Below are 12,701 nucleotides of genomic sequence, written 5' to 3'. Positions count from 1 at the left end.
TCATTTAGCTGTATCTATTCAGATGCTCCCTCCACAACATGCAGTGCCATATGCCATTGTCCCTATTAGTAAGCAAGTAAGCAAAGGTTTCCCAGTTTGCACTTGCTTTTGTGTTTGGGCCACCAAGGAGCTATGGTCAAGTGCCATCTTTTATTGATAGGGCCAGCAGAGGAGGAATCTAATGAAATTATCAAAGCTTTGAATTAATTATGAACTTGAATAAGAAAGCTGAGCTCTCTAGAGCCAAAGATCTCATTACTCATTCATTCTCATTGCATCCTCTTATGGAGCAGAAGGCAGGTTCAGCTACAGCCTTTAGCCTGGATTTGGACTTTATTCAGACTTGCTAAAGTCGCTAGCGTCCACTTGTTGTTATGACTGAAAAAGTCAGCGTTGATTAATTTAGCTCTGCTCTAGAATCATCATGGAATGGTAGGTTCTCCCCCCCTCCGTCCCTTATAACTTGCCTCATGGCTTTTCATCATGGAACTGGATGTTCCATTCCTGGTAATTGTGGAAGCTATTCATAATTTAAGTTTTAACTTCATAGAATTTAGTGATTTAAGGTTAAGAGCTAATACTGCCATCTTATGCTTCCTGGATATTTAGTAAGCAAAAAGACTTCTACAGTCATTACCAGTTGTTTACAAAGACTGTTAAATTGTAGATAATGCTTGGACATTTTGGAGTTAACTGTATTATTCTGTTTTTACTACATTATTTCTATTTGCAATTTATTGCTCATTTTTTAGAAACTTCTGAGCCTGTTAATAAGTGATTGATCATAATTTCTTAGGTTAGTTGCCCAGTTAAGATACTGTACTGAAAAATGAGAAAGGGGGCTATTAAAATGAACTATGTCTGTTTTAGTTTAACACAGATTAGAACTTTCTTTCTCTCCTGGGCCCCTTAAAAGTTTTGGGTTTTGTTTTTTAAATGACTATGTCAATAATGTAAAATTTTTGTCAGTGAATTAGAGTAAAATTAGTGAAACCGAGATTCTGTCTTGTACTGTTGGGGATTCCTTTGGTACCCGTTATAAGTTTGTAAGATATAAAATACAGCGGCAGTTTTGCTTTATACAACCCATTATTTATGAGTTGATAAACTGGAACTCATTTGTCCTCATAAGCTACAACACACCGGAAATTTTTGTAAGCAATGGCTAACTTTTTGTTTAATCAGGTATGTGTGTATTTGGAGGGTATGAAGACGTGCTGGGAGGGGAAATAGCATTCTGTTCTTCACTAAGGATATTTTTATTGTGAGTGATATTTTCTTTTCTCTCTCTCTCTCTCTCTCTCTCTCTTTCTAGGCAGCTGCTATATTTAACTCAGCCTTTGGAAGTTTTTTGGTAAGTAATGCAATGGTTACACTATAACATTGTATTTTTATATTATGGTTGGTGCTGGCTAGTCATTAGTTAAGCTGGTAAATAATTGAATAATTTTAGTATTTCTTTCACCCCTTCTTTAATTAACCAGAAATATTGCTGTTTCTTTTCATTGAATCAGAGTCACAAGAAAATGAGTGAATGAATAATCTTTGATCAATGTAAATAAATATTTAAGTACATCTTAATTTTCTCCTTAAATGGGTTAACATAATCTGTTATTGGGCAGATGTTTCAGAGATGAGTGTCAGTACATTGATTTTTTTCTAAGAAAGTTTATTAGATAATCATTATTTTCTATCAAGGGGCCATGGACTTTGAAAAGAAAACATGACCTGGCTGATCGAAAGGAGATGCTAATTTACTCAGTGACATGTCATTTGTTTAGTATATTTTACTGTCAGCGAAGCCACTCTTCTCTGTGTCCCTGAGGATCAGACTGAAGTAGCTAGAAACAAGGAAACAAGCAAGCTGTTCCTTTTAAAAAGCCAAAGTGATATTTGTGGGCATATTAGTTTGTAAAATTTCAGCAAACTAACTGAAAAGAAGGCCGAACAGTTTAATTTTTTAAATAAATACGTGTATTTATGAAGAAAGGAAAAAGATTTTGTATAGATGTATTGTTTAACAAGACATATTGGATTATTTTCTTACAATATGATATAAACTGATGAGACTGATTACTTGAGTTGTATAGTTAATCATGGATTTTACCTTACTTTTTTTCTAAAATATGTAAATACTTAAAACTGGATGTTTTCAATTCCACTCTTGCTTACCCAAATAGAGACTTAATCCGATGTGTGAATTGAATGAAAGGCAAAACTATTAATATAAAATATGTAGGTGAAATTGGAACTACAGACATGGAATTGTTTATTAAGCATGTAAAAAGATTTTTGAATAGTGTATGTATATAAATATATAACATGTATATAAAAACATACTGCAAAGAGTGTGATAGTAATACTGAGATTTGCAGTTGTGTACCATGTTTCTATAGTTGGATATGTTTTAGAGTTAGCTAAAGATGTAGGTATTGTGTATGTTTATATATAGTGTATACATGTACACACAGGCAAAATCTAAAAATATCAACATCGAAAGATTTCTCCCGTTTTATGGGTTAATGGGGCTTTAGTAATGTTGCTCTTAAAAAAAAATCTCTGCACCATGTTCTGGAATCTTTTTGTCAAATTACCTTTTTGTCAAATTACCTTCACTTTCTTTGGTCTAGTAAGAGAAAATGGTGAGCGAGACCTAAATTCCCTGCAGTATCCATCTCCGCTGCAGTGAGAACTTTGAGTTCACAGAGAGCCCAATTCAGGGCTCATTTAAGCCATTTGTAGTCTATTGACATCATTGGGAGTGTGATTGAACCGTAAGTCACACATAATATAATGTATTATCAGACTAATTTAACATTTTAAAAGAATATTATTTAGAATTTCTAGACTCACATTCCAAGTATGTTTTAAACAAATCTTGGTTAAAGAAGCTAGACCAAATTCTGACCTCATATACATTTATATTACCTCATCGACACAAATGTATTAGTTCTGAATTTAGTTCTAGGAATTTCTAATAATGTTTTTGAATTTTCCCTAAATCTGTGATTACCTAATTTCATACTTGTATGCAATACTGGCAAGATGTGGTGAACATTCTTCTTTTATAATTCCATAGAAGAGGAAATCAGATTATTAAAAAAATTATTGTAAATTAACTAAAGGCAAACTATGGTACCAAATTTTTTTTAAAATACAATTTTATTGTAAAAATACCCTCTCAAAAGTAAATGAAATCAGAGATTATTAGTGAGGCATGTATACATACAAAGATTTGAAATTTTATTTTATTGTACTGTGACTGTTTGAAAATGTGATTCTGTGGGGGAGTGTGTGTGTGCATGATATATAATAAGTCATGTATAAGCCGTATATATAATATAACTGCATTGGTTGTGGTCTTGTAAACATATATGCACATATTTAATTTTAAGCAGGTGAGTAGTCCCATTAAAGTGAGGATTTTTGCAGAAGTGGGACCATATGTAGCTGGATTCCAATCTCACACCATTTTATACTGGTGTATATCTATTCCCTTCAAGGGAGTTGTTCCTCATTTATTCCAGTGTGAGATCAAAATCTGGTCCATAATATGTATGCTGTCTACTTATTTACATGTCTAATTATGGATTTTTGAAAATCTCATCCTAAATGTTAGTAATCTAATTATGAAAAGTCAATGAAAGGTACTGAATGATCAGCACCTTTGACAATCAGATGACTTGGTGCCTAAATATGGACTTTGGGCACCTAGAATTATGCTCCTGTTTTGAAAATCTTGACCTCAGAATGTCTCTAAAATGCAAACATGAAATTGAGGTATAAACGGATATCTAAAGCTATGTATCAGACAGTGTGTTTTCTATATACAATGATGTATTTACAGACCTACAATACTGTAAAGCATATTGGTATAATGTTTGTTAAAGGTGAAGCTGAGAGATCTGGAAGAGCTGAATAAAGGGCAGAATTTGGCTCACTGTAGCTCCAATCCTGCGGTGTGCCCATATGCTCTGCACATTGTGGAGTCAGGGCCTATGCACGTTAGCCTAAATATAGGCTGCTTATAAGGGTCTAGAAGAATTCGAATTTTGAAAGATTAATTGTAATATTCTTGGGTATGCTACTTGGACTTCTAACTCCTCTAAGAGGATTGTGCATGGACTTTGGGAAGTTATTCTCCAAAATAAACTGTTTGTGGTGAAAAGTATTGATTTGTAGGAAAGTTCTCAACTTAATGTTAGAATGATATTTTAAATGTGATCTGACTGTGTGTGTGTGGGGGGGGGGAGAGAGAGAGAGAGCGAGAGCATGGAGTGAGTAGGTGAGCCTGCACCCTGATCACTTAGAGGCCGATTCATGCCCCAGGAGAAGCTGACTGGGGGTAATGAACTCAATTGGCCCATCCACACAGGGCTGATAGGAGGCACAGGAAGGAAGTGCAAGAGAGGGGAGAAGAAAGGAACAGGGCTAGCTGGGGGTTGTCACAGAGAAGGCTCAGAGTAGGGAGACCTCTGTTCCCCTCAGATCCTGCTGAGGGGACCTAAACCTTGGCAAGGACTTTAAATAGAGGGAAGCATGAGGGACTATGGTGATATTGGTGAAATAAATCTTCACTGAGAGTACATCTGGAGGACTCTGTGCAGTTTCTGTGGGGAAGAAGTGGAGGGCCCCTGTTGCAGGGGGAACTAACAAGTTTCTGGTATTCATATAATAGAATTTGAAAGGCTATTTTGATGGGTCATCATGTTCTTAGGTCATGTAGCCTGTGATACTTTTGTTGGGGAGGAAAGTTTAAAAAACAGTGTCCAAACCAACTTCCTTCCTCCTTCCCATCTCCCCACATAAAAAATTCCTGTAGATTTACATGTAGCAGGATGTGCAAAATGATACTGTACATATTCATAGCTAGTTTAATAATGTCCCAGGTCTAATTAAAACAGTGTTTTAAAGAAGTAATTGTTACAGAAAACTGTTTTTTTTTATGTTGCTAGACTGGTAATAACTAATGATAGATGAATTCAATTTACATAAATTTCAGACCATGAGAATATTTTAGAATCAGGCCACAGAGGATTGCTTTAACTTAGGAAGTTAATATTGTTATGTCCTCCTCTCATTTTAACAGTTTGGTTTGCAGTAATTGTGGAGCATAATAAGTGATTCACGTTTTCCCCTTGATGGGGTTTTAATAAAATAAAATCTGATAACCAACCACCCTGTATTACTAAAATGCTATCAGAGTGGTTGCTACTATAAAGCATGCAAACATACTGCAGTACCAGTGCCATTGAGTTCAACAGCATTGCTTGCTGCTGCTCCAACATCTGAAAGGAAAGGACACGTTTTTAACTAAAGAAGTTGGTGATTACAGTAGAAATAGTCTAGAAGTTCAAACATCTATATATCTAGGTTATTATACTGAGCTCATTCGCACAGTATCTAAGCACCTCTGTTTCATTTCTGAAGGTTGTCATGTTAGAAAAGAGTTAATAATTTTTAAATGCTAAAACCAGACCACAATATGTGATAATCTGCTCTTCTAATATTTTAGAACTTAACTGAATTATTCTAGGTTTACCTAAAGTATTCAGTTTAAATCTGGATGAAATAAACAATATGTGTAGATTTGGCTGACTGGATTTGTTGCACCTAATCAGTAATTTGCAGTTGTGCCTACTGGAATATTCCAATAAATGGCAAGGCTGTGTGGCCCATCTGATAACTCTGGCTGAGATTTGTTAGAGTGACTGAACAAATTTGTGTGAACATAATTAATCTCTCTGGGTTAGCATTTGCACCCAGTACATAAAGAAGCTTGGTAGATTTGGAACTTGTAATGTGACTGCTAATAACTGATTTGGGAGTTAATACCATGGGGAATTGTATTCTATTTTATGTTTCTGCGGTATTCTATCCTCCTGCCATACAGATGATTATTCAGATTTGTTTATCTGGAAGCATCAGCAGAGGACAGTCACCTTCTTTCTTGGCTTTAAAATTGTTTCCAGAAACTGGGCCAGTTTCCTTGTGCACATGCAATTTCCTTGACTTCATTGAAGATGCACTTGTTTTGTTTTGTTTTTCCAGTCAGTGTAATGCCATATGCATAGGGAAGGGAGAGATTGGCTTCATACAATTCTCTGCACTGCTAGGCTAGAAACCAGGTTGGTTAGTCACTTCCTTCTTCCTCTTCCTCTTCCTTCCTCTTGAGCCAATGGGCTGGAAATCTGTAGATGGTAATATTGTTCAGCATGTGAAATGAGGGACTGCCTTGCATCACTCAATGGTGATCCCTTCCAGCCAGTTTGGGATCAATTATGATAGGCTTCCAAGGACCAGTCATCTATTCTCCTGGACCAAAGAATTATGGCTGAATCCTGAGGTCTGTGGCAGTAGGAGACATAAAATTAGGAATATAAGGGAACCTGGAACATTCAGATCCCTGAGTAAATGTGCAAAATGGCAGCCTAAAAATGAAAGCCTTAGTTGAAGCTCCTATGACTCTGTCTTGGACTACTCTATACTGGACTATTTCTGTATTGCAGTTTATGGGAAAATGAGGGCATGTGTCCTGGATGAAGTGTATCAGGGTGGGGAATAGCTCCTACTCTGATGCTCCATCAATGCTCACATAGATCAAGCATATATTATGCCTGTCTTTGTAGCACCTTTATGGGTACAAGGCCCAGGACTTAACCATTTTTGTTTAAGGGGACAGAATTTGTTCTTATTGCTTTAAAACTGCATAATACCAGTGCCGTTTTATTTTTAGGGCACCAACTTAGCTGGTCAAATCAGGGCCCCTATTTTTTATAATTATATTTTAAATTTAGATTTTAATTAGAAGTGTATGTAAAAATGTAGCTTCCCACAAACACAAGAAGCTTTGTTAGTTAATGAAAATGTATGGAATTCTTTTCTACTCAGTTTTAGCAGGCATAATGCTTTACACAGGCTGACAGGACTTGTGCAGCAAGTAAATGCATTAGTCATAGTGTCCATTTTTCTTGCAAATTTGTGACATAGATTTAATTACGGGAATGACCAGCAACTTACAAATCAAATTTTGGTAGGCTGAACCAAATTTTTTATTTTAATAATGATGGATTTTTTTAGCAATGATTTCATTACTATTTAAAGAAATCCAGCAGTGTGGAACTAATCAATTGACTGAATTAATCTACTTTATTATGTTTTAGCAGATGGTGTATGTATTTTCTTTTCTATTTATTTATATATTTTACATTTTAAAATATTGTCCAGAAAACTGAAAAATACTTGTATGTATATTTTTTCCCCTTATTGTAACTTCATGCAGTGTAAAAAGGGGAACAAAAGTCTTCTGGGACTTGCTTCTTTGCTAGCTGCTTGCAAGAAGAACTTGCCAGGAAGCCTGTTCACTACAGGTGCTGAATTCCAGATTCATACTTGCTAATTTCAGAGTGTTGCTGCTTTATGGTGTGCCACTGCATTCTCAGAAGTCGGCTCTTTTTTCTATGTGAAACAGTACAACGGTGCCGCTGGACTGTGTTCTGAATTTGATTCCTGCAGCTCACAGAACCCTCAGGAAGCTCTTCCTGTTAATCAGCCACTTGGGAAGCCTTCTCAACCTCAGAAGGTGGGATTTTTTTTTCCATTAGGGAGCGGAGGCCAGGTCCCTGCAGTAGAGAATCCTTGGAACACATTATATACAAGGCACACAAAGCTTAGATTCCATGGAAGTTAAATCTGCTTGTGAGCCATTTACAGTTGTCTCACTGTAACTTTTCTATATCCTGGGCATAGTGTTCAATTCTCCTTTATGATGATTGCTCTTGTTTGATCTTTGCTGGCTTGCGCTAGAAGCGCAATGGAATGTGGACATCATCCAGTGCTTTGAAATCCTCATATTAAAGGTACTGTATATGTGAAGAGTATTAGTACTATTTTTATGTATTTTTATGTATAATTAACCCTACCCTTGCATTAGTGAAATAAGCAAAAATGGGCATCAGTTATAAAAAAGACACAAAAATGAAAACCGGATGCTCACATTGCTGCGATAGGCTGTGAATGGTGCTAATTCAGGTACCCCATTGTACCTAGTGGACATGGGAGAAGGAGGAGGAGCAGCCATTGCAGGCTGAGGAAAAGTGGGTGGACATCTCTGATTCCAGTTCTAGTTGCATGTTGGGGTGTTGTGCCTAACCCTCTCACTGAATAATAATGACTTATTTAGGGCTGTGCAACTGTACTGCTGATCTTCCAAAAGAAAAAGAAATTGAGAAAAGAATGGTTCTGGCAACTGCTGTTTTATAAGTCCAACTTCTATTCACTGTATATATTTTTTTAAGTATAAAAATCATAGAACTGGAAGGGACCTCGAGATGTCATCTAGTCCAGTCCCTTGAACTCAAGGCAGGACTAAGTATTATTGAGACCATCCCTGACAACTGTTCGTCCAGCCGGCTCTTAAAAATCCCCAATGATGGAGATTCATAAATAACCTTAGTTTATTAAAAAACAAATCAACTAACCACATCCGTGACTGATTTTTTTTTAAATAGCTTAACAGAATTAGTGGATCAAGAGAATTTTGATGATGTCTATTTGGGTTTTAATCAAGCATTGGTAAGGTATCTTATTAAAGCTTACAGTCAAAATTACTTCCAGTTGGCTCGGATAGGAACACTGTCACATATGGTAAAAACTGAAGGGGCATAATTGAGTTTTGGGGAAGTTTTTGGCAACCTATGTCAGGGAGTAATATTAGGTCTAGTTGTATTCGATGTCTCTCATGAGCCAGAAGAGGGAGTAAAACTGCACATTAATGAAATTTGCAGATGATACTAAATTGGGAGGAGTTGCAAACAGCAGCGAGGCCTGAGAATTAAAATAAAGAGACCAACAAGGGATTAGATACGAGGACCAAAAACAGCCAAGTGAGATTTAATCTGAAAAAATACAGTCTAATATATGTTTGGAGAAAAAATAAACTAAAACATATTGTGAGAGAGAAACCTGCAAAGCCAGTAATGCTGGAAGAGATTTAGCAGGAATAATGGCAGACAGCAAATTAGATGTGGATTTACAATGTGACACAACTAAAACACGAACAATCATTTTTTTGCTGGATATGTAGAAGCATCATATTCCATATCAGAATGGAAATAGTCCTGTCTGTAGAAATCTGGCGCAATAACAGCTGAAATACTGTGTTAATTTCTTAGCACCTCATTACTGGAAAGATATTGACAAATAGTTCAAAGAAGAGCAATGAAAATGGTTAGGAGGGGCTGAAAGGATCAGTTTATGAGGACAGATGAAAGGTGCTTTTTTATGTAGTTGGCTTAATGATGAGTATGTAGGAGACAAAATGGCCTGCAAATATTTGAGAGGAACGATGATGGGGAGGATTCATATAGGCTGTTTCATAGGGTTCACTTTTAATTAGAAGTAAGGAGATGGAATTAAGGAAGGAGGTATTTAGACTGAACATCAGGAAAAGCTTCTGGGCATTAAGTTGCATTAGACTGTGCCGTAGAGTAGTTTCCCATGGGAAACTGTGGGAGACTCCGCATATGGGACTTTTAAGACAAGATTGGACAAAATACTAGAGAAGGACAGCAGAGACAAGCCTGTATTGTCATGGAGATGGACTAGATGTCCAAAAAAGTCTTTTCTGTCTCTGACTCTGATCATCTCTGTCAGTGCAATCAAGGACAGAGTGAATTCCAGGGGCACTTTGTGAATCAAGCACTTTGTGGCCAAGAAGAGGATTGCGCTCTCTGCAACAGTGGCTGATACAAGATGGTTTTCCCAAGGAATAAAAACCCTCTCCACACCTCTTAATTTTCTGTCACTTGTAATAATGCCATCATTCTGCCTGTCATTCAAGGCCCTTGACCTTTAGATCATCGGCCTCTTTTTCCTCTCTTGCTGCCCACATCCAGCTTGCACTCAGATGCTGCCATTCCAAAACATTGCCAGGATCTGTCTATTTCTTCCTATTTTTACAGCTAAAATTACTATTCAGTCCCTCATGTTTTCCTACCTTGACTATTGTAACTTCTTCTTCTCTGGCTTCTTTGACACCCATGTTTCCCCCTCCAGTCTATGCAAAAACTTACTTTTAGAATATTTTAGATATTCCTGCCTATTCATTTGACCACATCACAAACTTTGTCACTCCCCAACTGAATCAAGTTCAGGTTCCTTGTCTCTTCCGTCAAGGCCGTGCAGGACTCCGCCCCTTCCTGTTTTACCTTTTTTTTGCCTCTTGCATGTCACCCTTCCTCCACTGTCACCACTCCACCAGCCTAGACTGCCTGGCATCTATATCATTCTACAAGTGTCTCTGTGTTTTTTCCCCACTTATACCCTTCTTGAGCTGGTTCACAAGGTCACCTCTCTCTCTGCATTTGATTTTCTTGAAGACCCACTTTTCCCATACTACCTACAAAAAACTAACTGGATGATTGTGGGTACAAAGAGAGTTTATATTTCATTTTCATATATTTCTGAATCTTTGTCTGTTTTATAATAAGGTTATTTAAAAGCTTGTCTTTTAAATTTCACTTTTATGGATTTTGCCTATTTTGAATCTACTTGGAAGATTGTTGCAGAATTCTCCACAGTCAAATATTTATAAATAAAGTAGATCCTAGACTAGTTGTATTGTATTTTTAGTTCTCCTCTTACCTTCTGATGACTTCATTCATCTCTGTTCATTTTGTATGGCTTGAGTGTTAATGGTGGTGGGGACAAGCCTATGGAATGACCCTCTTCATGTTGTCTCTGCAGTGGAAAGCTTTTTTTAAGCCTTTCAAGATCTTTCCACTTCTGTTGCCCCGTTTCTCCCATACAGTAACTAAGGGTGCTAATGGTAGTCAGGTTTCTGTCCGTATATCTATTGGTCAGTTACCCCTTCTAGTGCTTGTTCTTGGTGTGATACGATGACAGGGTGTACCAGGCATTCTCTGCCCCTTCTTGGAGATCCCGGTGCCCTGGCCACCCCACGCAAGGAAGTACCTTTTTAGAAAAGAAGAGCAGCGACTTTTGGACCTCTGCAGTTGCCGATTAAGACTTCCCAGGACAGCTACTGATGGAACCAGTGACTTGCTACTCTCATGGCTAGAACATGTGGCAGCCCAGTCAGGGCCCAGCAGACCAAATCAAAAGGACTGGCAGCTTCTACGAAATGGCACTTCCTGCATGAAGTCAGAGTGGCAAGAAGGATCTTCCCTCTATCATAACCCAAGAAGCTTTATGTTTAGATCATTGGGAGACTTTTTCATTTACCCTGTGTAAGTGTGAGGTCCAGGTGGGCCCACCTGAATTAGACACTTGTTGGACTATTGAAAATTAGCGAGAAACCCTCTAGGTCAGTCAAGCTGGTTACAGGTACTTTGGGACAATTGCCCCAGCATTTGTTTCTTGACATAGGGAATTTGATTTTTTTCCTCTCCTGTTTGCTAAGCTTGTGGATATCCAGTTCTCAGCAAAACCAGTAGCAGAGAATATCTGCAATACTATTGCTTGAGTTAACAAAACTAGCAGAAAAGTAGATGTTACAGGAGAAATTCCAGAGGCACACCTCTGTTATCAATTAGAGAAATATCCGGACAGATCATCCTGGTTTACTCTTCCAATCCAGTGGCCATCCATAAATTGCAAAATAAAAACAAGTGATAGTTCAGCAAATAGAATTGAACATTTGCAGTATCTTAAAATTAAAAAGTTGTTGTATTCCCTCTGATCACATTCCAAATGGTATAAGGAAAAGTGAGACGTAATGGTGGGAAAATAACTAAACCTCATCTAGAAGATAGAATATTCTAGGATAGGGGTAGGCAACCTATGGCATGGGTGCCGAAGGCGGCACGCGAGCTGATTTTCCGTGGCACTCACACTGCCCGGGTCCTGGACACCAATCTGGGGGGCTCTGCATTTTAATTTAATTTTAAATGAAGCTTCGTAAACATTTTAAAAATCTTATTTACTTTACATACAACAATATTTTAGTTATGTGTTATAGACTTATAGAAGGAGACTTTCTAAAAATGTTAAGATGTATTACTGGCACGCAATACCTTAAATCAGAGTGAATAAATGAAGATTCAGCACACCACTGCTGAAAGGTTGCTGACCCCTGTTCTAGGATTAGAACTCAGTGGTTTTGACCAAAATGAAGATCTACTATGAAAAGAAAGTGTTAAAGAGAGATGCTATGGAAAACTTGATTCCAGACTTTAATGAACAATGAAGGTATGAGGTTATGTACTGGTAGCTATTGTCTTGAGAACATCTGGAGGGGGAGACATGTATGTTTAATATTATTATATTGCCAAGCAATTTACTGGATTAGCATGTAAATCACATCAGTACGTACATACAGATTTTGTTTAAAATCAATTTCTAATATAAAGATTATTTTGGTCATGACTTGTAAAACGCATCAGCTTGAACCTATTTGCATTTGTCAAAAATTCTCCAGGCAACATACTGCCCCTTTTACTATGAAAGTACAACATTTTTGTCAAAGGAACAATTTTTATTTAATTTCTTCAGATTTAATTTCAGAGTATTTTTGGTTTGTTGAAAGCTTGTTATAGGCCAGGTTTTGGGGAAACAATTTCACTAAGAAGGAATTTGCATATAGTTCACAACAATTTGATACATCAGGTACTCACTAAAGATCAGCTGTGGGTATTTCTAATAATTATTCAGGAAAATATATGGACACTTTGTTACAAACA

General features: G+C 37.1%; 1 protein-coding gene across 7 annotated transcripts in view; it reads left to right on the top strand.

The window, feature by feature from the left end:
- Nucleotides 1–12,701, top strand: part of SLC10A7 (solute carrier family 10 member 7) — a 205,101-nt gene that overhangs the window by 65,315 nt on the left and 127,085 nt on the right. For all 7 annotated transcript variants that reach the window (XM_050946543.1, XM_050946548.1, XM_050946545.1 and 4 more), the window contains one exon: nucleotides 1,316–1,354. In XM_050946543.1, coding sequence (XP_050802500.1) covers nucleotides 1,316–1,354 — 39 coding nt within the window. The remainder of the gene's footprint in view (nucleotides 1–1,315; nucleotides 1,355–12,701) is intronic.

The sequence above is a fragment of the Gopherus flavomarginatus genome, chromosome 3, assembly GCF_025201925.1.
Source record: "Gopherus flavomarginatus isolate rGopFla2 chromosome 3, rGopFla2.mat.asm, whole genome shotgun sequence".
Taxonomy (NCBI): domain Eukaryota; kingdom Metazoa; phylum Chordata; order Testudines; family Testudinidae; genus Gopherus; species Gopherus flavomarginatus.
The sequence above is the reverse complement of the archived record's forward strand: the minus strand, read 5'-3'. Positions and strand labels throughout refer to the sequence as shown.